Source organism: Trifolium pratense, linkage group LG5, assembly GCF_020283565.1.
Source record: "Trifolium pratense cultivar HEN17-A07 linkage group LG5, ARS_RC_1.1, whole genome shotgun sequence".
In the NCBI taxonomy this organism is placed as follows: Eukaryota; Viridiplantae; Streptophyta; class Magnoliopsida; order Fabales; family Fabaceae; genus Trifolium; species Trifolium pratense.
Window position 1 is genome coordinate 41,714,901 of NC_060063.1, and position 26,559 is coordinate 41,741,459.

Here is a 26,559-nt window from a genome sequence, read left to right on the forward strand (position 1 = left end):
ATTCGTAAAACAACAAGGACTGGACAGAACAGTACATGACAGAACAAGATAATACAGACATGACAAAACTGTATCGGAGAGATATAGGACGATAATATTTTTATATTCGAAAATAAAATTGATATTTTCGTATTTTTTTATAGTTGTACCGTGGACAAAAAGTTGTCCCGTGGTTTAGTGAAGGACAAAAAATCTTGTTTTTGTCCTGTCCCTTACTACTTAATTTGTCCAGTCCCATAACATAACCAGTTTCAAATCCGACAAGGTACAATAAAAGTTGTCATGTCCAGTCCATACTTTTTAGCAAATCAAACACATAGATAAAGTGAAAATTGTCATAACTTATAAACACACGTTCAGACCATATCACATTAAATTTTTTTAACAAAGAAGATCATCACCACATCAATCTCCCAAAAAAACACATTCACCAGAATAAGGCTATATCATCTTCTTCTTGTCTTTTTGAATAAAAAATCCTAGTTTGTTTGTTTTTTCAGGCTTAATTAGTAAAATGGTCCTTAAAGATATTTTTTGTTTCACATTGACCCCTTAAAGAAAAAAAGGTCCGAATAGGCTCCTTAAAGACATATCCGTTAATCAATTTGGTCCCTTAAAGACATTTTCGTTAATCAGTTTGATCTTTTTGACCAAACTGATACCTGACTTTTTTTTTCTTTTTTAAGAGACATATTCAAAATCCAATCTGAAACTAAAAATGTCAACTATTTTATTAATTAAGCTTTTTTTAGTTAGTTGCTAATTAATTAACATTTTTCAAATTACAAACGCGAGGGTAAATTTTTTTGTTTCTTACCACTACTACCACTTTCACCCACTCTCTCTCTTACTTGAGAGACAGTTGTAGAGAGAGAAGGTAGAACACTAGATTTCAAATGTAGGATGAGTAAAGCAAAAACCATCTTTTTCATTGTGGGGTTTTCGTAAAACTCAATTTTTTTCCTTAAAAAATAAGAATTTAAGAGCAAAAAAAAAAAAAAAAAACATAGAAAAGAGGTTCATTTGGTTCCACAGTGAAGAGACACAAAAAGGAACAAAGAAAAGTAGAGGCAAATGCTGATACCCTTTTCATCTCTAAATCAGAAGATCGCTTAACACAATCCAAGATCATCTACTTTCATTCTTTCTCTTTGCATTGGATCGTTTCCATTGAAAAATGTAATTTTTAGGTTTTTTTTTTAAATTATTTTTTTGTTTCTATTTTTGATTTTGAAGTTTGCATTTTTGTTTTTGTTTTTGTTTAATTATGATAATGCTTTGTGAAATTATGGTTTTTTGGGTTATTGGCTTTGTGGGTTTTGCTTGGTTAGTGTTGGATTTTAGGTTTCTGTGTGAAGTTTTGAACTTTATTAGTTTAGTCAAGTTTGGTCTTTTACTGAATCAGATCTATTTTTTTTGATGATTTCTTTGTGGGAATTTTGGGTTTTTGTTTTTCTGTTTAATTTTTTGAATTTTTAGGTTTTGGGTTGGGATCTATGGATGGAAATTAGTGGGATTTATTGACTTTGGTGCATCTGGGTTGTTGTTGTTACTTGATTTTGTATGATTTTTGAGTTTTATGAAAATGTAGATTTTGTAAAGTATTGCCAATTTGGGAATGATACACTGATTGCATTTGTTGGTCTGATATAGAATTTAGTATAAAGTTTTTTGTTTTGTAAGATTTTTCTCTTTTTTGTGTGGTTGTAGAGAATCTACATTCTGACTTTGGGATTTCTTGTGTGCAGTTTTGTTGATTTTATGATTGGTTTTGTTCAAAAAGGATGGTGAAACTTGAAAGTATCTGAAGAGTGGTGTAACCGTAAGTGTTACCTTAAATAGACAAAAATGAGGTCTGACACTCTTCTTGACTACGCTGTGTTACAATTGTCTCCGAAGCGTTCAAGGTGCGGATAACATTCGTTGGATTTTCTGACTGTTATATGTTTTTTCTGCTGATTAGTGTTTATAATTATGTTTAGTTTTTTATTTTTTTTATTTTTTTATATTAATTTGGCAGATGCGAGTTGATTGTTTCAAGTGATGGAATCACTGAAAAGCTAGCATCAGGATTAGTAAAGCCGTACTTGGACCATTTAAAGGTGGCAGAGGAGCAGGCTGCACTTTCTGTGCAGTCAATAAGGCTAGAAATTGATAGACATAGAAATGCCGAGAGATGGTTTACGAAAGGAACATTTGAGAGGTTAAGTCTATCTCAATTTTCATTGGATTTGATTGCTTTGTATGCAGTGAGTGAGAGCTTTTTGATTTACTTTCTGACGACTGGTTGGTGTTGATGATGCGCACAGGTTTGTGCAGTATGTTGGCATGCCAGAAATTTTAGAAATGGTGAACACCTTTGATGCAGAGATGTCCCAGTTGGAAGCAGCGCGGAAACTATATTCTCAGGTAATAAAAAACTTATGATCAAACATGAAGCTGGTGCAAACACCGGACAATTGGAAGCAGCGCGAAATGTTTTTGTTTATATTGCTTATATTTTTAATGTCGTATTTCAGCGGACAGGAGATAAGCGAATGGATTCACAAGGTATGTTTTCCGTTCAATTAGACACTGGATTGCATACAATGTAGGCATGAAGATGCATAGTATTTCTTCGATTGTGGAAAATATAAAAGAAACATATTGGACAGTTATAAATTTTAGTTATTTCAGTTAGGATTATATTTTATCCAACTTTGAAAAGTTTAATTATATCAAAGTTCATTAGTATTTAATATGGTTTCCTTAAAAGTAAAGCCAATTATAGTCCACCATAAAATGGAATTATTGTTATGATAAAATCTTCAGGCCATATTATTGTACATGATATCAATTTCCCCCTGCATTGCGAGTAACCTATGCGGTATCCACGAGTTCTGGTGTTTTCCATCCTTAATCTGGACAGATTAAAAATGTGGTAAGTCAGAATGGGTTGTAGATTCAATATTGACAACTTGCACATAAATAGAAACAGAGAATGGAACACATGCATGAACTATGAATCACATGAACTTTTTTTTTTTGGTATTAACCCTCTGGTTCCCAGGGGAATTCCCCCCCGATAATCCAGAGTTCAGCCGCAAGGTAAGTAAAGCCTGGCCATGAACTTTGATATAGAGAAAAGAGTGATAAAGTAAAGAAAGTTAGGAAAGTAAAGACTTTACAAGAAATTTAAATGTAAAAGAATACATCGTAGACAAACTTCGAGATTGAATTTCTTATGGCACTGTCTCATTGGACTCAACATAAACAATGTAGCTAAAAATTCGATGTTCTGTACCTGTATATCTTACGAATGCTAGATGCCGTTGCTATATGTTATGTTCTAATTTAGAACTTATTATATTATTAAGCTTGTTGGTGTGCACGGAAATGTGGAAGGGACGGAGAATTGGATATAGAAAATATGAGAGTTGTGGTTTCATGAGTCTCGAACTCTCGATTACTCTTGACTAATTTAATCTCAGTAATTGATAATAACATGGTGACAGTATTTTGGTCAATTTGCTCCAGGTGGGGATGGAACAAGAGTCATCGCAGCGGCAGATGCAACAACGTAATTTTTCTATCCACTTTTATTGTCTTTGGTTGCACTACATCTTGCATTGCATGTTTTTTATCTTTCTGTGTGGTATTCTCTATTGTGGTTAGAGATAAGAAACTTTGCTGCTACATATCTGAAAAGAAGAGACTCTCCTTTTGTTATCATTGAAATTATAGGGTAATATAGGGTAATAAGGATAAAGAGAGGACCAAAAGAGGAAAATAGAACTCAGAATGATAGGGTAATACTGTGAGATCTAATAATCACACTATCCTAATAGGCAAATACCATAATATTAGTCCTAATATTCTAGGGAGTGTATAACATTTTTTCATGAAACAGTCATAATACCAACAATGCTTTGTGTTTGGTTTTGCGGTGACAAAAAAATTGATTTTGAATGAATTGATTATGAGTAAAATTGAGTTGAATGAACATATGTATTTATGTTTGAATCCTTGCATGTAAAAGGGAGTTTAACATTGAAGGCCAAAAATCAGCTGTAGAGGCAAAAACTCCAAATTCTAGCTTCAAGGCAGAATCAATTATAAAACAACCAAACATGTCAAAATCAATTTTGCGTTCTTCAAGAGTGGAAGACTTTTCCACTTCTGAAGGAGGCAAAATTTATACTCAACTCAACTTTGAGCATTAAGCCAAGTGTTGCCAACATAAGAATTTTGAGTACACATTACTAGATAGAATTTTTTTTCGAACAAAACAAATAGTTATATTAGAGAGAAAGTTGGATATTATTACCTCATCTGGAAAAGATAAGAAAACCTGGCTGAACACTATTTTAAGCTATATGACAAGAAGACCAATATAGGCCTTTATAAGAAAAGATTTGATCATATATGGAAGATAGCTTGATCAATCTATGTAAATGAATTGGTAAAGATAACACATCTAAATAATATGATTATAATCTGCATGACCTTTCAGAAAATGAAAACTACTTAATAGGAAAAGACATTCCAAGTAGTAGTAGTTGTTATAAGACTATCATCCATTTGCTTTTGAGTGTGAAACTGATTTTGGTTTATTATTATTATTTAGTGATTAGTGATAACTGATAATGAACAAACAACTATTATGTGAAATGAAAAATATGATTCAACCCCTTGAAATTTGCAGCTATGATTTTAATAATATTTATTATGATCACTATACTTGTACAGGAAGGAACTGCTAAGGGCTATTGATGTGAGACTGAGTGCAGTTAGGCAGGACTTAGCAACAGCATATGCTAATGCATCAGCATCTGGATTTAATCCTTACACTGTCTCTCAACTCAAACACTTTGCACATCAATTCCGTGCCCATCGCTTGAAGTAACTACCAACCCTTCAAAATCATATCATCATATACATATATTTTATAATAAGTTTAAAGAATATGCATCCAAAATATAAAACTATTTTTAATTTCATGATAAAATATGATTAGATGACCGTGGAGAAAAGTTTTCCACTATCATTGCCTAGGAAGCACAGACACTCCTTGTATTAGACATCAGTATCAGACACACATAGTTTTTTCACACCGACAACACACATATGGTTACATTAAATTATGTCATTTTTTAAAATTATTATTAGTTTAACGTGTTAGTGTCCACATTGTAATTTCTTTTTTTAGACAAAATTGGTGCACACATATACATGTATTTTTTATTTTTTTTTTAATTTCAAAAAGCTTATCTACAAAATTCACACACACTAAGCATTGAGAAGGACTTCAACACTAAGTATTGCACATTTTTTAAACTCATAAATATACTAAGCAATGTTATTAAAAATTATATTAGTTTTTTATTATAAAAAGTTATTGTTAATTAATAGTCATAAAAGTCACTAATCAGTCATTACTATTATTATTACTCCCATTAATCCTTATTATAAAAAAGTTTGTTTTTTTATGTTCATCTAGTCTATGAGACAGATACATTAAATATTTTATGAATCTAAAAATTATATATTTTTTCATATTGAATCTAAAAATTATATTAGTTTTTTTATTAAAATAAAAGTTATATTTAATTTAATAGTCATGAAAGGTACTAATCATTCATTATTATTATTACTAGTCCCACACCCGTGCGATGCACAGGTGTTATGTGGTATTTTATATTATAATGTTGAAAAATTATTCGTATAAATTGTAACAATAAGTATTATAAAATGAAAATAATAATAATAATAATAATAATAATAATAATAATAATAATAATATAAAAGTGATGTACTTATCACTTCCTCCAACCAATATATATACCTATATGTATAGAGAATGAGTACGGACCATCAAAATTGAATGAATTTTTTTTTTGTGGGGTGCGTCAGGCAATGCAATAGTGCAACGCATAGGCGACACACTAAAATTGAATGAAATATGATAATGATAATGGTTATTATATATTTCAATCCCATAACCTAACTTTTTGCATAACCTTCACTCTTCTCTAAAATTATAATGTAATTAAGTCAATAATGTATACACTCTTCGTATTTTTTTGTGTGACTAAATTATAAACTCTTTGTTGTTTCTATGAAAACGGTTGACATTTAAATGGGATAAATGTTGAAAGAGAATCCAACTATGTTCATCTTCATTGTCACTAAGAAATGTTATAATAATGTAGAAAAGTGTAACATTTTGTGACATCAATTTTTGGATAATTGGAGAGGTATAATTCAATAATAATGTAGAAAATTGTAACATCTTGTGACATCAATTTTTGGATAATTGGAGAAACATAATTCTTTATTATTTATTATGAGATTGATATAATATAAAAAAAAAATAGAGATGAGAATGATATAATATAAGGAAGTGATGTGGAAACAAAAAAAATAGAGATGAAAATGATATAATATAAGGAAGTGATGTGACATTATTGTGTTATTTAATTGGATGTAAGTGGGTGATGTGGATTCGGGTTAAGATGGATAGTAGGAGAACTATCTAGGAATTATATATATAGATTATTATTATTAATTATTAATGATTGTATTTTTATTTTTTTGGATTTATTTATTTAGTGATGCATGTACCAAATACACGTCAGTATACGAAAGAAGACCAGAGCTTATTAATCAACAAGATGAGAAGCCACGTGTCGATGACAGAGAACTACGTTCATCAGTTAACTCTGACATGTCCATTGACAATGATGATGATGATGATCAAGCCCAACCCCAAGCCCAATTCGAAGCCCAAGAACAACCCAAAACATCCTCCACGTGGCAACCACCCAAAACATTCACCACTTCCACATCACTACGACGTAGCACCAACAACGACAACAACGTTATATTAAACCAAAAAAACGAAACAACAGACAACATCAACAACAACGACACAAACAATAAAGAACAACTGAACGAGTCTTCTCCGACGTTGTTGCCGTCGTCTCCAACACCGGCTCTGACGGGACGACGGCTCAGTGTACAAGACCGGATTAACCTTTTTGAAAAGAAGCAAAAAGAGAATACAACTGGAAAACCGGTTGAGCTTCGGAGAATGTCTTCTGATGTTTTTCGAAGATGGAGTAGTAGTAGTGACATGAGCATTGATGTCAGCATCGAGAAAAAAAATTCTCAAGACCCTTCTTTTTCAATAGATAACAACAACAATGACACCGAAAGCAATAATGATAATAATAATGATGATGATATTGATAAGGATAATGATAATTTTGATAAGGGTGTGAAAAATGATCATGGGTCTTCTTTGGAGAGTTGTAAAGTTTCAATTTTTGATGAAGAGAGGAGTGGCGTGGGGTTGAAGGATCAAGTGGGTGTTTCTGGGATGTTATTGAAAGGTTCATCAGATAGGTATGAGTTTGCTGTTGATGATGATGGGAATAATGATGATGATGATGGTGGTGGTGGTGTGAAAAGTAATGTGGTTGCCAAGTCACTTGGTAGGGTCCATCGTAGTCATTCTCGATCTTTTTCAGCTCAGTTTGAAAGTGGTGGTGGTGTTGGATTCAAATCTAGATTATCTTCTTCTGTTGTTTTAAATGGTGTTGATCAATCCACAACTCAATCCCAATTGAGATCTTTTGCTGTTGAAACTGAGGATTTAAAGAATCGGGTTAAGGAAGAGGATTCTTCTCAAGTTATGAAAACTAAGTATCAGAAACCTCTACCTTCTAGTTTGGAACAAACTGGGGTGGCGCGGAGTAAAAGGGATGAAATTCGGAGTGCTAATGAAAGTACTAAGTTGAACCTTCCTGGTAAAAAACAGGTTTTGGAGAGTCAGGATAATGCCCGTGTGACTGCGCCTATCGAGCAGAATCAGAGAGTAAGACAGTCTAAAGGAAATCAGGAGATGCATGATGAGCTGAAACTGAAGGCTGATGAGCTTGAAAAGCTTTTTGCTGAGCATAAGCTTAGGGTTCCTGGTGACCAATCTGGTACTGCACGGAGGATCGAGCCTGCTGATAACTTGCAGTCTAGAAGACCTGGAGTGGGGGATTCAACTCCTCAGCCACCTTCCAGAATCAGTGTGCCTGAACCGGCTGTTAACTCGCAGTCTAGAAGACCTGGAGTGGGGGATTCAACTCCTCAGCTGCCTTCCAGAAGCAGTGTGCCTGAACCGGCTGTTAACTCGCAGTCTAGAAGACCTGGAGTGGGGGATTCAACTCCTCAGCCACCTTCCAGAAGCGGTGTGCCTGAACCGGTTGCGAGTTCTGGTACTAAGTCGCTTGCAAAGATGGTGGACAGTCACAATGCCGGTGGTGATGCTTTAAGGCAAAATTTCTCGGAACTTAACTTCGGCGATGAATCTAGAGGAAAGTTTTATGAAAAGTACATGAAAAAGAGGAATGCTAAACTTCAGGAAGAGTGGAGTTTGAACAGATCAGAGAAAGAAGCTAGGATGAAGGCCATGCAAGATAGTCTTGACCGGAGTAGGGCTGAGATGAAGGCTAAGTTTTCAGGGTCTATAAACAGACAAAATTCAGCAGGAGGTTTTCAACGCGCTGAGAAACTTGGATACTTCAAATCAAATATAAAGAGAGACCAGGTATTCGTTACTTGCTTTGTGGTTTTTGTGAATACTGCTACATTTTATTTTAATCTTCTATAAAACCAAGTTTGTTTTGACAATTAAAACTTCAAATCCATTAAGTTTCTAATTTAAAATCCCTTATTTTTGTTAACAGCATCCTATAGATTCCCTTCAAAATGAAGAGGATGAAGATCTTTCTGAATTTTCGGAAGAAAAGATATATGGTGCTTCAAAGCAAAGTAGGAAAAATTTTCCTAACAGAAATGTGTCTTCAGGTACCCCTCGCACAGCAGTAGTGTCAATGTCACGTCCATCCGCCAAACGAAGGGACAATCCTCTTGCTCAATCTGTTCCGAACTTCTCTGATTTAAGAAAAGAAAACACAAAGCCTTCTTCTGGAGTAAGCAAATCAACCCGCTCTCAGGTGAGAAACTATGCTCGTAGCAGAAGCTCGAATGAAGAGGAGCAAGGTATCAAGGAAGAGAAGCTAAGGCAAACTCTGTCTTTACGGAAGAGCTCTGCCAACCCTGCAGAGTTTAAGGATTTGTCTGCTTTGAATTCAGATGGGATTGTTTTGACTCCATTGAAATTTGATTTGGACGAGACTGATCCAGGCCCTTATGATCAATCATCAAGGTCTTTTGTTAAAAAGGGTAGCACTGTAGGACCTGGTTTTGTAGGCAGTGCTATCAGGATGAAAGCTTCAATGGCACCTGATATTGAGAAAAATAAAGATTTCAATGACTTAGAATTTGATATGGAAGATTCATTCCATACGACCATAGAGGAACAAGATGAAATTGGAAGTATGGCCATTGAAGATTCTGCTTATAATAATAATGGAAAGGTTAGTCTGAGCCAGGAATCTGGTAATTCTGGGTCTGAAATCAGTGATTCTACGAGGTCTCTTGCTCAGGCAGACCCTATTTTAGGGGGTGAAATGCCTAATGCATTTTCATCAACTTTCAATGGTGTTGGATCTCTGCAGGAATCTCCAGTTGAAAGTCCTGTGTCCTGGAACTCACGCGCACCTCATCCTTTTTCTTACCCGCATGAGTCTTCTGACATTGATGCTTCTATAGATTCTCCAATTGGAAGTCCTGCTTGGAATTCCCGTTCCCTTATCCAGGGTGAGAGTGATGCTGCTCGAATGAGGAAAAAATGGGGAAGTGCTCAAAAACCTTATCTTGTCGCTAATTCTTCCCAAAGTCAACCCAAGAAAGATGTCACGAAAGGTTTTAAGCGATTGCTTAAGTTTGGGAGAAAAACTCGTGGGACAGAGACGCTGGCTGATTGGATTTCTGCTACAACTTCAGAAGGAGATGATGATATGGAAGATGGTCGAGATCTGGCCAACCGGTCATCGGAAGACCTGAGGAAATCGAGAATGGGGTTATCTCATGGTCATCCTTCTGACGAAAGCTTCAATGAAAGTGAGCTGTTCAACGAACAAGGTAACCTATTATTTACTCAAATTTCTTGTTATCGATCAATATGCTTGGTTACATCTTTGTACATACAAGTTTACCCTTCCTTTTCGAATTCGTTTTTCCAATTTCTTGTGAATGCCTGCAATTAGCAAATGGATCCTTCATTTTGTCATCTTTGTTTGCTCATTTAGATGAATGTTTCTTTTTTTTTTTTTTTTTTTTTTTTTGTAAATATCAATACGAATGAAAGAAGAAAAAAACTCAATTTACCTTTTGTCATCGGGAATTCGAAAGTTATACACTTTTGTTAATTTTAGTGTATTCAAATGTACACGTTATCTTTTCAGTGTGGATCATAGTTGAGTAGATAGATGCAATATGTGGACAATATATTTTTAGATTCTTCCACCTCTATCGAAGTGGTGTGTGTGTGTACAAATGCTGATGCTAATCTGTTAGAATGTACTGTCTAGGTAGAATAGGGACAGCTGTTAGTCAGTTTGTCCATTTGTTAGATTAGTTAGTTAGTTGAATTTATTGTAATAATAGATAGAGATGGCCTTAGAAGGAATAGGCACTATTAGGATTTTTGACTTAAACCGATCTCTCGGTCACAAGCGATATTGCTCTTGTAAGGTTGTATGAAACCTTGTGATTTGGATTACTAATTCTAGTTCTTTCTTCTTCATCTCGCTTTTCTTATTGTGCCATTCTCTGCGTTTCTTTCTGTCTGTCCTCTACATTTCCGTAGGTTCTCATCTCATGAACCTAACACGATCCCACCTTTTCTTGATATTAACCAATTGTAATGTTCTTACTACTGGCCAATAATCATGATTTCTATTTTATTCAGCTAGTTCCTTTTGGTCATGCGTGTTCACGTCTACATACTATAATTTTCACTTATTGTGTAATGGATAAAGATAAATAACTTTGCAATTGATAATTTGATTCTTAATTCTTGCAGTTCAATCCATAGAAAGCTCTATTCCTGCGCCTCCCGCTCATTTTAAGCTGAGGGATGATCATATATCAGGAAGTTCATTAAAAGGTGATACCTGTGTAACCTAATTTATGTTGATTCAATCAATCCATTTATGTCACAGCTGTATGTGTAACGCTAATGAAGTACTTGCGTACTTGTGCTATTGTTAATATTGTGTTTGATTCATACAACACAACTGAGTCTCTCTTCATTGATGTCGAGAATAACATTTCATTTGCTTCAGATTTAGCATCTTTCATGGAACATTAAGTTTAAGGGCGAGTTAAAGTGCATTTTGGTGCCTAAGAAACAGCTTATGCCAAATGTCTAATTATATACTTTCCATTTTGTGCAGCTCCCAAATCATTCTTTTCTCTCTCAACTTTCCGAAGCAAAGGAAGTGACTCAAAACCCAGATGATAGTTCACCGAGTGAGGAGGCCTGGCAAGTGATTTGAATCATCTTCAATGATATGGTGTAAAGGACAACTTTAAAAAAATATGATACATAAAAGAGAGGTAGGCATGATACAGTGATTCTATATGAAAGATATATAATATGGGGTAATGTATATTTTCTTGGATTCATGAGTTTTTTCCCCTATGATTTAGTTAGTCATGGCTGTGTTGAAAAATATGCTGCATACCAGTGCAGTGTCTTTGTAATTTTGGCAGCAGTGACATTCTTTTTAAGCATTTACTTTGATTTGTTACTTGTGTGATTATGTATATCAGATTTGAACTCTTGTTAGTCAGTATAGTTAGAATTAAGAAAGAGTAATGTGATTGCGGAGTTAAATAATAGCCTTTTCAAAAGATTATTTCTTTCTCCCATGTGAACAGACAAATAAGAAATATCGGAATCTTTTACCGCTTCAGTATTAATGTTTAATTTCACGATAGTCGCACATTTTTTAAGTTAAACTTCTTGTAATTTGTCATACAGTAATAGAGTTGGTTTTGGATCCTTGTGATGTTGCATCCATTTCTTTTGAACACAATTTTGAGCCAGTTCTAATTTGAGGTGTGTTTGGATAAACAACTTCGAAGCGTTTATTGAATAAGCGCATATAAGCGTAGACTCTGCATAAACTAGTTGTTTTTATGTTGTCAAGTGTTTGTTATAAATAAGCTCAAATAAGCTATTCCATATAAGCTCTTGGATATTCTTGCATGTGAAAATAATATTTACCTGGATTAGGATAACTTCTCTATTTACTGTTCAGAAGAAGCAATTTTAGTTCAGGTTAGTCCTGCTAAGTTACCTATTATGTCATCTATATTTGTGAATGTTAAGATGACATAATGATGTATAAATAATGCTATTATATCATGACCATGATACATGTTTGAGGGTGAGTGAAAATGTATTTTAGTGCCTAAGAAACAGCTTATGCCAAATGTCAATTCATATACTTTTCATTCTAGTTATTTGACATTTATTAAGCTTTTTTTAGTCAAATGGTACTTCAAAGAATCAAATCTACTGAGAAATCGTTATCAGTACTAAGTACCATGGATAAACTATTGGGATTTGATTATTCTAGCAATGCTTTTGCATGGTCACGAGCATCATAAGTTATGCAAGGACATTATAGTCTTATCAGTCCAAAATTGAACAAATATTTACCACTAAAAACTGGTGTAACAGTAAATATTGTTGGTGTAAGGGTAAATATTGCTAATGCTAGGTTGGATCCTTTAACCCGAGTTTGAATTTGAGACCTCGTTACGGATAAAAAAAAAGGCTTAATTACACATTTGGTCTCTTACGTTTATTTTAAGTTTCAATTTGATCCCTTACGTTTAAAAAGTATCAATTTGGTCCCTTATGTTTCCATTAGGTTTCAATTTAGTCATTTCTGTCAATTTTGTCACATGTGGCAGTCAATTCGCATATGTGGACTGATACGTGGACACTTTGACACAGTGACACGTGTATAGTTCAAATGGTGTTAGTGACAAAACTAACGGAAATGACTAAATTGGAACCTAATGGAAACGTAAGGGACCAAATTGAAACCTAAAATAAACGTAAGGACCAAATGCGTAGTTAAGCAAAAAAAAACAAACTAACCAAGATATTGAGTTCAAGTGGTTAATGAGCTTCCCTTAGGACAGATCATTCAGAAAACCCGAGTCTGATTCCTGGTAGGAACAATTTTTGGCCAGATTTTACTTGCCTCGCGGCCGAACTCTGGATTATCGGGACCCCTTTCCTCTAAGAACTAGATAGTTAATACCAAAAAAAAAATACTTAGCTGAGAAAATCTAAGGGTTGTTGAATAGATTTGAGCTGTTATCACTCAATGTTAGCAGTCACTATTTATTTGATATCATCTAGGAACCAATTCGGTCAATTAACAACAAATAAAGATTCCCTTTGATTATTTTCTTTTCTTGGATTACACGTAAACACTGTTATATTTTTATTTATGCACCAAAGCAATGCACTTAGTGCAAGAGCCTGCTGTGTAATAAACTAACAGATTCTCTTACAGAACAAAATTATCCTTTGTTAATTCCGGTACAACATTTATGTCTTTTATGATTAGTCTTTGTTGTTTGTTTTTTTCCTCATGAAATAGTCTTTCACTTCTTATATAACACATTATCAACAACAAAAATACAACATAGATGACAAATAGATTTTGTTCTGATTAGGAAAGAGAAAGTTTGACTTAGACAATAATCACTTACATAACATAAGTCACTTCAAAAGTTTACATGCCGTCAACTTATCCTCTAATTATGTACTAAGCCGGCAACTTAGTATTACATGCCGTCCATGTACAACAATATTAATCTTAATATATTATACAAACATTCTTAAATAAACCATTAAATTAGATTTTCACCTAAAAACCAAAGTAATATCTGTTCAATCTTGTGTCTGTCGGAACAACCAATGTTATTTCACACATTACACCAATCACTAAGTTTGAACATTTTATTCCTTTCTCTATAACTTCTTATTACAAACACTAAACACTGGCAGTGGCTGCTAGGTAGCTAGCTAGCCATGGCTGATTCTTCGTTTGAGATAGACAATCCGAGAAGACACTATCCAACTCCAGTGAGTTATCAGAGTGTATCCGGCTCTAGTTCCTTCATACATTCTTCTCGAAGCAAAGTAACTCCGAGAACTAGAAGAACTCGTCGCAACAAAATTCCATCCACACCCTTTGCCTCAGACGACGACCGTTCATGGCAAGGAGAAGTTTCGTGGAAGTTTGAACCAACTGGGTTGCGCGAACATAGTACAAACTTCGGTTCTGTTCTTAGTCCATGGCCAACCAACTCCACCTCTGATCGTAGCCATGTGTTTCGCCAATCAGCTAATGACTATTACCTTTCGAGAATTGGTGGTTTTCGAGGCCTTACAAACCCATCAAATGATCATTCTTCCTATGGAAGAGTTGAACTTAGGAGCCATGTTGCTAGGGCCCACAATGATCATAGTTACTTTGATCAATATAGTGGATTCTCTAAATTAGGAATCATCAAAGAAGGAGTTAGTAGTGGAAGTCGTAACATTAATCATAAGACTAGTCCATTAGCCGAGGAAGACGAGCTCAGTGCGATCGATTATAGTATAACAGATGAACATGTTATGTCACCTTATGGGAATGATAATCATTTTCTTGATGAATTGTCATATGTTAAACATGATCATAAAGTACCATCTTATGGTAACAAATCCCCTAGCCAAATTTATGGTGGTGGTGGTTATAGTCACTATGAGAGTAAAATGGCATCAGGGTTTGATGATGAAGGTGATGAGGATATGGATGAGGATGATGATGATGTTGTAGGTCCTCCAAAGACAGTTGGATTGTTTAGCTTGTTTAGGTATACAAGAAAGTGGGATTGGTTGCTTGTGTTTTTTGGTTGTTTAGGGGCTCTTATAAATGGAGGATCACTTCCTTTTTATTCTTATCTTTTTGGTAACTTGGTTAATAAGCTTTCAAGAGAAGCAAAAGATAACAAATCTCAGCTGATGAATGATGTAGACCAGGTACTAAATTTTCGCTGCATTCACGCAATCATAGGGTTGTTGATATGAAGCATTAGATCAAGATCAGACGATTCATATTCTAACTTTGTATATTGGTCCCAATTTATAAAAGTTGGAAAGTGAGTTGTCTGATCATGACTTGGTAATTCTAATCGCGTGAGTGTGTTAAAAGCGTTCGGATTATAGGGAATATGGATCCCTACATGGCTACATCCACATAGTCATGCAGTCACTGATGTGAGTCATCAAATTAAGATCAGATGACTTATGTTTTGACTTGATTTATCATAGTCAAAACACGGATCGTTCGATCTTAATCCAACGGTTTAAATTGTGTAACTATGTCAAATGCGTGATTTGGAGTAAATTTTCACCGTCTTTCTCTTATTGTAATTTTCAGATATGTGTATTTATGACCGGCTTAGCTGCAGTTGTGGTAGTTGGAGCATATATGGGTAAGAAGATTAAATCATTAACTAATCATATTTATTTATTTCATAATTTTCAACAAATACATAGTTTGTCTAGAACTCTTGAGGTAGTAACACATTTTTTTGATGGCTCAAAATGGCAGAGATCACATGTTGGAGGTTAGTAGGGGAGAGATCTGCTCAAAGAATTAGAACTGAGTATCTAAGAGCAATTCTTAGACAAGACATAACTTTTTTTGATACAGAAATTAATACTGGTGATATTATGCATGGTATTGCTAGTGATGTTGCACAAATTCAAGAAGTTATGGGAGAGAAGGTTAACTCTTGTTACTCTTTTCTGCTAAGAAAACTATACTCTAAAGATACATTACTTTAACAAAGACTTATAGTGATATTGCTACTCATGATTCTTAACAAATTGTTAATTTGCTCCTAATGCAGATGGCTCACTTCATTCATCATATATTTACATTCATATGTGGATATGCAGTTGGATTTAGAAGATCATGGAAAGTGTCATTGGTTGTATTCTCAGTCACACCATTAACAATGTTCTGTGGTATGGCTTACAAAGCACTTTATGGTGGTTTAGCAGCAAAAGAAGAAGTAAGATAAAAACAAACACACAACTATATATCATATTAATCATCATTCATTCATTTGTATGACTTTAAGATAGATATGATTAAAGGATCCGTTTATTTGATTGACTTATTTGAGTTTATCTATTACTATAAACTGTTTATGACGTGTCCATAAACTGTTGTCAGCTTATTTCCATAAACTGTCTAGGATATTATTGAAAACAATTTGACCTTGTTATATCTTATGTTATAGAAATAACTCATTGAATAATTTTTTTTTGGCTAAAGGCTTCTTATAGGAAAGCTGGAAGCATTGCTGAGCAGGCAATAAGTTCAATTAGGACAGTATTTTCATTTGTTGCTGAAAGCCAATTGGTTGAAAAATATTCTGATCTACTTCAAAAATCAGCTCCAGTTGGGGCTAAACTTGGTTTTGCTAAAGGTGCAGGAATGGGTGTTATCTACTTAGTAACTTATTCAACATGGGCTTTGGCTTTTTGGTATGGTTCTATCTTAATTGCTAAGGGTGAACTTGATGGTGGTTCAGCTATTGCTTGTTTCTTTGGTGTCAATGTTGGTGGAAGGTGTGCTTTCTTCTCTCTCTAACTTTGTTTCAAATGTTACCTTAAAATTGGATTTGGATCGCATTCAGTCAAAATTGCATGCAGTCCTGCGGTCAGAAAAAATCTGACGGTCAAGATTACATGAACTTTCTTTGACGGTGTTCTCATAAGTTTATTTATTTATTTATTGACAGAGGCTTGGCATTAGCACTTTCATATTTTGCACAATTTGCACAAGGTACTGTTGCGGCAAGCCGTGTATTCTATGTTATAGAGAGAATTCCTGAGATTGATCCTTACAATCCTGAGGGTAGGAAACTTTCATCTGTTCGTGGAAGGATCGAGTTAAAGAATGTTAGTTTCGCATATCCATCTCGTCCTGATTCACTAATACTTAATTCCATAAACTTGGTATTTCCATCTTCAAAAACTTTGGCATTGGTTGGTGCAAGTGGAGGTGGAAAATCAACTATCTTTGCTCTCATAGAAAGGTTTTATGACCCTATAGAAGGTAACCATATACTCCATCCGTTCCTTTTTAATTGTCTCTTTTAGTTTCTTGCGTATCACTCTATCTCCTACTTAATCTCTAAAATATTTCGAAACGGTAATTTCTAAAGTATATGAAAATTTGTCATGTTAGTTTCTAGCATACTGTCAATATATAACAACATGGACTAGCAGAATAGATTTAGAGACTACGTATTATTTTTACACATTTTGCGGACAAATAGGAAAGAAAGTGATTATGGTACTTAACTTTGCTGAGTTTGAATATGTTTGTAGGGATTATTACCTTGGATGGACATGATTTAAGGACACTTCAAGTGAAGTGGTTAAGGGATCAAATTGGGATGGTTGGTCAAGAGCCAATTCTGTTTGCTACATCTATACTTGAAAATGTGATGATGGGAAAAGATGATGCTACAAAGGAAGAGGCAATTTCTGCTTGTATTGCTGCTGATGCTCACAATTTCATATCTAAGCTGCCACTGCGCTACGACACTCAGGTGCAGTAACCAATCACAAACATATCTTTCCATTTCTAGATTACCAGATATTAAAGAAAAATAAGGTTACATAATAGTTATACAATAACGTTATAGTAAAAATAGATCAACTCTTGTGTCAGCACTAGTGTCTATAACAGTTTTGTCAAGCACAGAAAATAACGGTTTGTTTATATTCTGCTACGCAATAGTACTATTAGCGCTGCTATATCTGCTATTTAACAATATTGGTACTATTCTGCTATGCTATAACCATTATCCGCTATTTAAACTAGTCTATAGACACAACGAAACTATGAACATCCATGAATATTCTCAAAGAGCATAAAAAACATATATAATAGTCACAACTTGGTAAAATGTTTATGGTTTGATTCTTACCAAAAAAGTACCATGTTCTTTTGTAGGCTGGTGATAGAGGTACGAAACTTTCGGGAGGTCAAAAGCAAAGAATTGCATTGGCTAGAGCAATGATAAAAAATCCGAAAATCCTTATTTTAGATGAACCAACTAGTGCTCTTGATGCTGAGTCAGAGTCTGCAGTCCAAAGGGCCATTGACAAGATTTCTGCAGGCAGGACAACTATTGTCATTGCTCACAGGATAGCAACAGTGAAGAATGCTGATGCCATTGTAGTACTTGAACACGGTTCTGTCGCTGAGATTGGTGACCATCGCCAGCTTATGGCGAAAACCGGAGCTTACTACAACCTTGTCAAGCTTGCAACTGAATCCATTTCAAAACCTCTTCCATTAGAAACCGGAATGCAAAAAACCAATGATTTGTCGTCCATTAATAATAAATATGCTCCTGATATAGCAAAATCAAGTTATCTAGTCGATATCGATTCAATGCAGGATGAGGAACAAGAAGATATTGAAGATAAAAAATATAAAAAGCCAAAAAATTATAAACTTTCTGAGATATGGAAATTGCAAAAGCCGGAGTTTATGATGCTAATTTCAGGCCTTGTTTTGGGCATGTTTGCTGGTGCTGTTCTGTCCCTTTTTCCATTAGTTTTAGGAATATCCCTTGGAGTATATTTTGGCAATGACACTTCAAAAATGAAAAGAGATGTAGGGTACCTTTGTTTAGTACTTGTCGGCCTTGGATTCGGTTGCATCGTTTCCATGACAGGACAACAAGGTTTATGTGGTTGGGCAGGTTCAAAGCTAACACTTCGGGTTAGAAACCTCTTGTTTCAATCCATATTGAGACAAGAACTTGGATGGTTTGATTTTGATGAAAACTCCACCGGTGTATTGGTGTCACTGCTCTCGAGAGATTCAGTTAGTTTTCGTTCGGTACTCGGTGACAGATTCTCAGTACTTCTTATGGGATTGAGTTCGGCCGCTGTTGGACTCGGCGTGTCCTTTGCCTTTAATGTCAAACTAACTCTTGTTGCAGCTGCTGTAACACCTTTAACCCTTGGTGCAAGTTACATAAACTTGATCATAAACATTGGTCCGAAAATCAATAACGATTCTTATGCAAGAGCTAGCAATATTGCTTCTGGTGCAGTTTCAAATATAAGGACAGTTGCTACATTTTCTGCTCAGGATCAGATTGTTAAATCCTTTGATAATGCCTTATCAGAACCTAGAAAAAAATCATTAAAAAGTTCACAGCTTCAAGGTCTTGTATTTGGATTGTTCCAAGGTGCTATGTATGCAGCATACACCTTAACTCTTTGGTTTGGTGCATACCTTGTAAAAAAGAACCAAGGAGAATTTGAAGATGTTTATAAGATTTTTCTCATTCTTGTTTTGAGTTCATTTTCTGTTGGTCAACTAGCTGGTTTAGCACCTGATACTTCTATGGCTTCAACATCAATTCCTGCAGTTCAAGATGTGATAAACAGAAAGCCATTGATAGGAAATGATGGAAGAAAAACTAGGAAAGTTGATAGATCAAAGGCTTTTAAAATAGAATTCAAAATGGTGACATTTGCATATCCATCAAGGCCTGAGATAACTGTGCTGAGGAATTTCTGTTTGAAGGTTAAAGGTGGAAGTACCGTGGCTTTGGTAGGACCAAGTGGATCAGGAAAATCAACAGTTGTGTGGTTGACACAGAGATTCTATGATCCTGATCAAGGAAATGTTATGATGAGTGGTGTAGATTTGAGGGAGATTGATGTGAAATGGTTGAGGAGACAAATTGGTTTAGTTGGTCAAGAACCTGCACTTTTTGCTGGGAGCATAAGGGAAAATATTGCATTTGGAGACCAAAGTGCTTCTTGGGCTGAAATTGAAGCTGCTGCAATGGAAGCTTACATCCACAAGTTCATTAGTGGACTTCCTCAGGGTTATGAAACTCAGGTATGTTCATAGACATTCATTGCTTCGACCAAAGCAAAATTAAATTTACAACAAAGATATGGAATTAGGGATCCAAATTCCATATGGTTTTGTAGCAACGACACTTCAGATTGAAGGCGTATTCAGTGTACGACACTTGTGTTAGGGTCTAACACTGACATGCCACTGACACACGTGGTTACATTCAATCACTTCAATTTTTTCAAATTATTACTGGATACTAGTGTCTATATGTCAGTATCGTGTCTGTGTCGGTGCTTCAGAAAGAAAATGCATTCATCACATAATCAGTAAGTCGGGGGCATCCCAACTTACCAATTGCGTGAATGCATTGATTCTTTAACTGCAGACAATTCACAACCAAATATTTAGTGTCTATCTACCTAAGCATAATAACCTAAGTTCAGCAATTTGTTCACAATCATGTTTATTTAAAGCATTATGAAAATCAAATCATGTAAGAAGACTCTATGGAGAGATATGCTACATAACTTGTTCTCCAAGTTACGCTACATATTTTACTGAAGTATTTGTTATACTTATTTATCTAGCATGTAACATAGCATTTAGTATGCTACATAACGTTTTACATGATTTTTCCAATACCCTTCTATTAATAAAACATATGGTTTAATAATCTATAATATTCTCTATACTATAGGTTGGTGAAAGTGGAGTCCAATTATCAGGTGGACAAAAACAAAGGATAGCTATAGCAAGGGCCATATTGAAGAAATCAAAGGTGCTTCTACTTGATGAAGCAAGCAGTGCATTGGACTTAGAATCAGAAAAACACATACAAGAAGCTCTTAAGAATGTTTCCAAAGAAGCAACAACTATAATAGTTGCGCATCGTCTTTCTACAATAAGAGAAGCTGATAAAATTGCAGTTATGAGAAATGGAGAAGTAGTTGAGTATGGTAGCCATGACACTCTTATTTCTTCAAATCAAAATGGTTTGTATGCTAGTCTTGTTAGAGCTGAGACCGAAGCCAATGCATTTGCTTGATCCTTTAAAAAATCTTAGCATATAATGTTTTTTTATGGAAACTCGGTATCTGGTCTAAGGATCGGCTATCTCAGCATGTAATGTTGTTATAGTGAACATAGCATTTCACAAATGATCTATTGTCAAATTCAATTGGATTAAGATAGGGAAAATCCAATGCAATTTGTTAGGTATGTTTTAAAGTGTGGATTATCATTGTTCAATATTTTAATCATAATTTTTTTGGGGTATCATCTTTATCAATATAGAGAAAAATCATATAAAGTATCATCTTCATTAACATTTTAAAAAATTAATAAAGAAAAAAAAATTCACTTTACTAATTAATCACTCAATGATATAGATTGTGAGAATACATTGACAAGTGCGAACCGCGCCTTAGTTCAAAAGGTTCAACCATGACTCAGATATCTCATCAATTTCTAGTTCAATTTTTAAAGGAAAAAAATCACATCGAAATAAAGAATAACAAAAATACTTAATAATCAAAATAAAGAAAACAAAACAACATTTGGTTCTAATTAAATGCAAACAAAAGTAATTGAAAGAGCTTACCTTGTAATTAACCATTGAAATATATAACCATAATTCCGATATTATTTAAATAATAAGAGAAAAAATCCATGATGGAGAACAAGAGCACATGCTCAGATTTTTGATAAATCAAGCATGTGCCCTGCTTCTCCAGCATGGTTCAATCTCCTCGATTGTTTTCATGGTTCTATATCAATAACATTTTTGATCAAGCCACTGCATACTGTTTTCATTCTATAAAGATCTTAGAGAATTGAATAGAGAAATAGAAACATCGTATTATATATATATATACATATCTTTGATGAATGAATATTGCAAAAGTAATGTGTTTCACATGAAGAGTAACATGTAATTTTACACAGTTGATTAATTAAAGTATGATATATAGTTAGTAGTTACAACTTACATGTGTATTGGGCTGGCAACCATTTTCTTGGTTCAGAAGGGTGGTTCAACTTTAGTGTCTTTAAAAAAATCACTTTGTATAATGAAATGGCATATGGTAATTAATTAAAATGGATTTGTTGAGGTGCTGTTGAAATTTGACAACCAAAAATTAGCCACAACACCCACCAATGTCTTGCAATTGATGAATTAACTTTTTTTTACCTTAATCCATACCCCCTCCAACTTTTAATTATAAACAAATATTTATTTTTTAAATTTATTAAATAACTGATATATTTGATATTTTAAAATTAAATATATCAGTTATTCAATAAATTAAAATTTTTTTTTTACCCGGACTAGAAAATACACTTTTTTTTTTATGGATTAATACACAAAAGTTATTACCAAGTACTACTACATCCGCAATCTAACCCAACCAGTGGTCTTATGAGAGTATAGTAGGTAGACAAACATAAATAAGAAAGAAAAAAAACTTAGATAGTAGATGCACCAAACAACTAGGGATTTAATAATGATCTTATAATAATTATTAATATGCACCAAATAACTAAGTACTCCATCCGCAATCTAACATTCTAACCCAACCAGTAGTTTTAATAATGATTTTATAAACATGAAGAGTAATATGTATTTTTTTAATAGATAGATGAAATGACAAAGTTATTATAAGCTTTTACACACAAGTGGAAGAGTCGAAGTTCAAACTTCGGTCGTGACGTCCAACTTAATGATTTGATGGTAAAATGTCCCTTCATCATGTACTTAGGATCTGTTTGATTTAATTTTTAAAAACTGTTTTTTATTTTTATTTTTAAAAACTTGAAAAGAAAAAAAAAAGTTTTTACTAATAGAATTATGCTTACGAGGACAATACTATCATAATATTATACCCCTCTATCGTTTGAACATAGAGATATTTTTTTTCGTCAAGTAGTTTAGTGAAATAATTTTACTTTTTAAAGGAAATAAGTGGAAGCATAAGAGATTCAATCTCAATTTTACATATGTCATACAATATTCCTACTAATTGACCTATGTTAATGCAGACTTTCTAGATGTCATTATAACAATAATAGTAAAATAAGCCACTCGATTTAGTCTAAGGGTGATCGGTCGCTGATGGGAGCGTCGTTTAGGTGGTTATTACAACTACACAAAGACGTTCCAAAAGCCGCTAGTTTCTACTCAGAAGGCTTAGATTTCACTGTCAACGTTTGCACTCTCCGTTGGGCTGAACTTCAATCTGGTCCTCTTAAGCTTGCTCTCATGCATTCTCCCATGTAATTTTCTTCACTCTTTGCTCATTCTTTCTTTTCATCATAATGCCATTGCCCACCACATGTTCGATAATTTGTCTCTATAATGTAAGCATAATCATAATGTTTCTGTTAAGTCTAATCTTGACGGCAGCGTTATCACTTACGTCTGTAGCACCGATACTTTAAATTGAATGTGTGGTGTCTTAGACACATATCGTTGTATAATTTTCAAAACCTAATTTTGTTGACTTTGGATAATTACATTTGAATGAAAGATGCCAAACGGGTTTAATATAATGTTTAGTGTCTAATTTAATGTCTTTAGTGTTTGACATGTCGGATACCAACAATATTAACAAGTTATTTCAATTTCTCTAATTATTATAAAAATGTCGAATCATGTATTAATTTTTCTTCACTAAAAATATTTAGATCATTTCTCATTTAGGAGAATTTCTCGAGTCAAATATTAATGTTGTGGCTAGTATTCGGAAGTTATTAATATTTAGTTTATGTGTGGTTATGTAGTGAGAAATTTTGATTTTCAGTTATTGATTTTCTAAAATTGATTTAGACTAAAATTGAGTTGAAACTAAAATTATTTATATTTGAATACATTTTCATATAAAAGTGAGTTGAATAATAATTTTGAATTTAAAAATTAATTATAGAATCATAAATTATAATTTCTAGCTTAAATAAAATGTATGTGCCATGTGGAGTGAATGGTGAGATTGTTTGTGAATTGTGATTGAAATTGACAGTGACCAAAGCACACAGAAGGGATACACTTCGCTTCTTTCATTTACAGTGACAGATATCAACAGTACTGTGACTAAACTTATAGCATTAGGAGCTGAACTTGATGGAACTATCAAACATGAAGTACATGGAAAGGTACTCTATATCATGATGAAATCATGCAATGCTATGCTATGCTACTAGTTTTGGAAATATTTTTCATAGCCTTAATAATGTGATTTATCTTTGTGATTAGGTTGCAGCTATGAGGTGCATTGATGGACATGTCTTAGGCCTCTTTGAACCTGCTTAAGATACCAGAAATTGTAATCAACTAGGCTGTTGTTGTTGCTTCTTTTCCTTTTCTTTTTTTGTTTCCCATATGGTGTTTTAATTCACTATTGTTTGAAGAATAATTGTGATGTTGAGGAAAGTAAAGCAAGGCTTCAATTTTTCTTAAAAACTTACGTTAGCAACATGAAAAGTAACTCTCTTTACTATATCATTTGGTTATATTGAGTTGATTTATTTATCATCACTAATAGTGAAGTTCAACCTTCTATACCTGCACTCTGGGAATGAAAAAAAAAAGAGAAAAGAAATATCAGTAACGTTTTGATGTATTAAGTCACTCATTGTTTCATTTCTTTAAGTAGCAACTTTAGAGAGTTGAATTGAGAACATAGTTTTAATAATGATTTTATAAATAGGAAGGGTAATATGTAAAAAAAGTTTGGTACATAAAAGAAATGACAAAGTTATTATATATTTTCACACATAAGTGGAAAAGTCGAAGTTCGAACTCCGGTCACAATGTTCGACCTAATAATTTTGACATTTTTTATCAGTTGAACTATAACTTGTGAACAAGTAATATGCAATTTTATATGACTTATTAATTAAATTTTGGTTCACTTTGGCTCTCTTTTGGTAAAGTCAGATTTTAAGCTTATAGTTTTTAGCTTATAAAATGTATGACAAAAAAAAGATATGTTTTATAAATGTTTTTTAAAAAGAGCTTATAACTTACTTTTTAAATGTTATTTCAAGTAGTTTATGAGCTTATAACTTATCATTTTGTCTTTCAATTTCACCCCTGCAACCTTACTTTTTTTAATTTGATTCTCTATTAACTAAACATCCTTTTTTTATGGGAGATTCTATGGTGCAGTCCCTTTTTGGACTATTTTGGTGCATTTTTTTATTTATTTTTTATCAATAGAATTCAATTTAATTCTCACATCAGCGCAAGTCTATGATGAGTCCTTTTTTTTTAACAAACTTTTATTTATTGCACATGAGTCCCCCATCAAGTAAATATTCATTTACAATTTGCAAACAAAAAACAAATTTTATTTCAATTTAAAACAATCATAATATAATTTATAATGTTTTTATTTAACCAAATTCAAAATGAAATTGAAAACCCTAAATCCCAAATTTTACTTTTTCTTCCTCTCCATCTTCTTGTTCTAAAAACCCACGACAAATTTAACCTTATATACATTTGTCCCCATCAGAAATTCCATCTATTTCACTCACTCAGTTGCGCTATCAAGCAATCCACCAACGTAATGAACAACGACGAATTCATCTTCTTCATTCCAACGTTTTTTCGAATTCGTTCAACCTTCACTCCTACCCTCAAGCTTCGTTCCAACAAAGTTCACTTCTGCCCTCAAGCTTCGTTCCAGAATGATGCTAGCAGGATGATTTTAGTTTTTATGAACTTGTAATTTTTGGCTTTTTGTTAATCGACTCAGTTATCAAACTTGAGTTGTGAGACTAAACACATACTTGACATTTTCTCTTTATTCATCACTGAAGTTATAAATTGGATGTTGGAATTAACATATAGACTCTCGTGTACTTCTTCCATTGGCAAACGAAAACGATCGAAAACAAATTTATATACATACAACAAATTGAAAACGAAAGGTAACTAACACAATTGAAAATCAAATTTATATACAGACAACAAATTATATACAGAAAACAAATTAAAGCATAAACCCTAATTCCCAAATTGAAATCAAATTGATTTTTAATAAATAATTACACGTAAATATAACAAACATTTCAGTTTCAATCTCTCCGTCGAATGGAGTTCCGCTCGCGAAAACGATGATGAACGCATGTGATGAACAAAGAAGTTTCAATTTTAGTGATTTTGATGAACGCGGGTGATGAACAGAGAAGTTTCAATTTTAGCGATTTTGTGACTTGGTGATGAACGCAGGTGATGAACAGAGAAGTTTCAATTTTAGTGAATTTTGTGACTTTGTTGTTTTTTGTTTCAATTTTAGTTGTAATTTTGTTTTAATTGATTTACAATCACAATTAAAATTAAAAACAATTCAAACATTGGGGTAATTTTGTAACTTTTAATATGGTAGGGACTTAGTTGAAATATTATTTGATATAAAGATACATGGTAGGTACCATATAAGTGGTTTGTACCATATAATTCAAAGTGAGTCAATACTGCATCCCCGTTGGTCAGTTAGGACTGCACCATATAATTTTTCTTTTTTATGTCATTTTATACTCAATCAGTTAGCTTTTCCGCTATAAGTTAAGTTCAACCGCTAATTTTTCGAACACTACAAATATTGATTTTAATTATGATTTTACGTTATTAATTTTAGTTTTGGAATTTTTTTATTTAAAAAAGTTGTTTTATTAAGTATGT

General features: G+C 33.5%; 3 protein-coding genes and 1 long non-coding RNA gene across 4 annotated transcripts; 3 read left to right on the forward strand and 1 right to left on the reverse strand.

Annotated features, from left to right (window-relative positions):
* Positions 1 to 815: 815 nt before the first annotated feature.
* On the forward strand, positions 816 to 11,858 carry LOC123883626 (dentin sialophosphoprotein-like). The gene is made up of 11 exons (XM_045932519.1): positions 816 to 1,179; positions 1,749 to 1,907; positions 2,021 to 2,203; positions 2,310 to 2,409; positions 2,520 to 2,550; positions 3,517 to 3,559; positions 4,729 to 4,881; positions 6,592 to 8,581; positions 8,721 to 10,020; positions 10,964 to 11,047; positions 11,337 to 11,858. The coding sequence occupies exons 2-11, from the start codon at positions 1,849 to 1,851 to the stop codon at positions 11,399 to 11,401; spliced, it is 4,008 nt and encodes a 1,335-aa protein (XP_045788475.1). The 5' UTR covers positions 816 to 1,179; positions 1,749 to 1,848; the 3' UTR covers positions 11,402 to 11,858.
* Positions 2,688 to 4,456, reverse strand: LOC123883627. Its single transcript, XR_006800337.1, has 2 exons — positions 4,307 to 4,456; positions 2,688 to 3,680 (listed from the first exon to the last, which is right to left on the reverse strand). It is a non-coding gene; the product is annotated as an uncharacterized LOC123883627 (long non-coding RNA).
* Positions 11,859 to 13,957: 2,099 nt separating the features above from the next.
* Positions 13,958 to 21,147, forward strand: LOC123885029 (ABC transporter B family member 19-like). The gene is made up of 9 exons (XM_045934251.1): positions 13,958 to 14,998; positions 15,399 to 15,453; positions 15,573 to 15,748; positions 15,874 to 16,038; positions 16,305 to 16,600; positions 16,774 to 17,090; positions 17,366 to 17,589; positions 17,997 to 19,910; positions 20,572 to 21,147. Exons 1-9 carry the CDS (start codon positions 14,003 to 14,005, stop codon positions 20,917 to 20,919), a joined length of 4,491 nt encoding a protein of 1,496 aa, XP_045790207.1. The 5' UTR covers positions 13,958 to 14,002; the 3' UTR covers positions 20,920 to 21,147.
* A 1,795-nt stretch (positions 21,148 to 22,942) lies between these two features.
* Positions 22,943 to 24,290, forward strand: LOC123885856. The gene is made up of 3 exons (XM_045935193.1): positions 22,943 to 23,147; positions 23,891 to 24,023; positions 24,124 to 24,290. Exons 1-3 carry the CDS (start codon positions 22,987 to 22,989, stop codon positions 24,178 to 24,180), a joined length of 351 nt encoding a protein of 116 aa, XP_045791149.1. The 5' UTR covers positions 22,943 to 22,986; the 3' UTR covers positions 24,181 to 24,290.
* Positions 24,291 to 26,559: the final 2,269 nt, after the last annotated feature.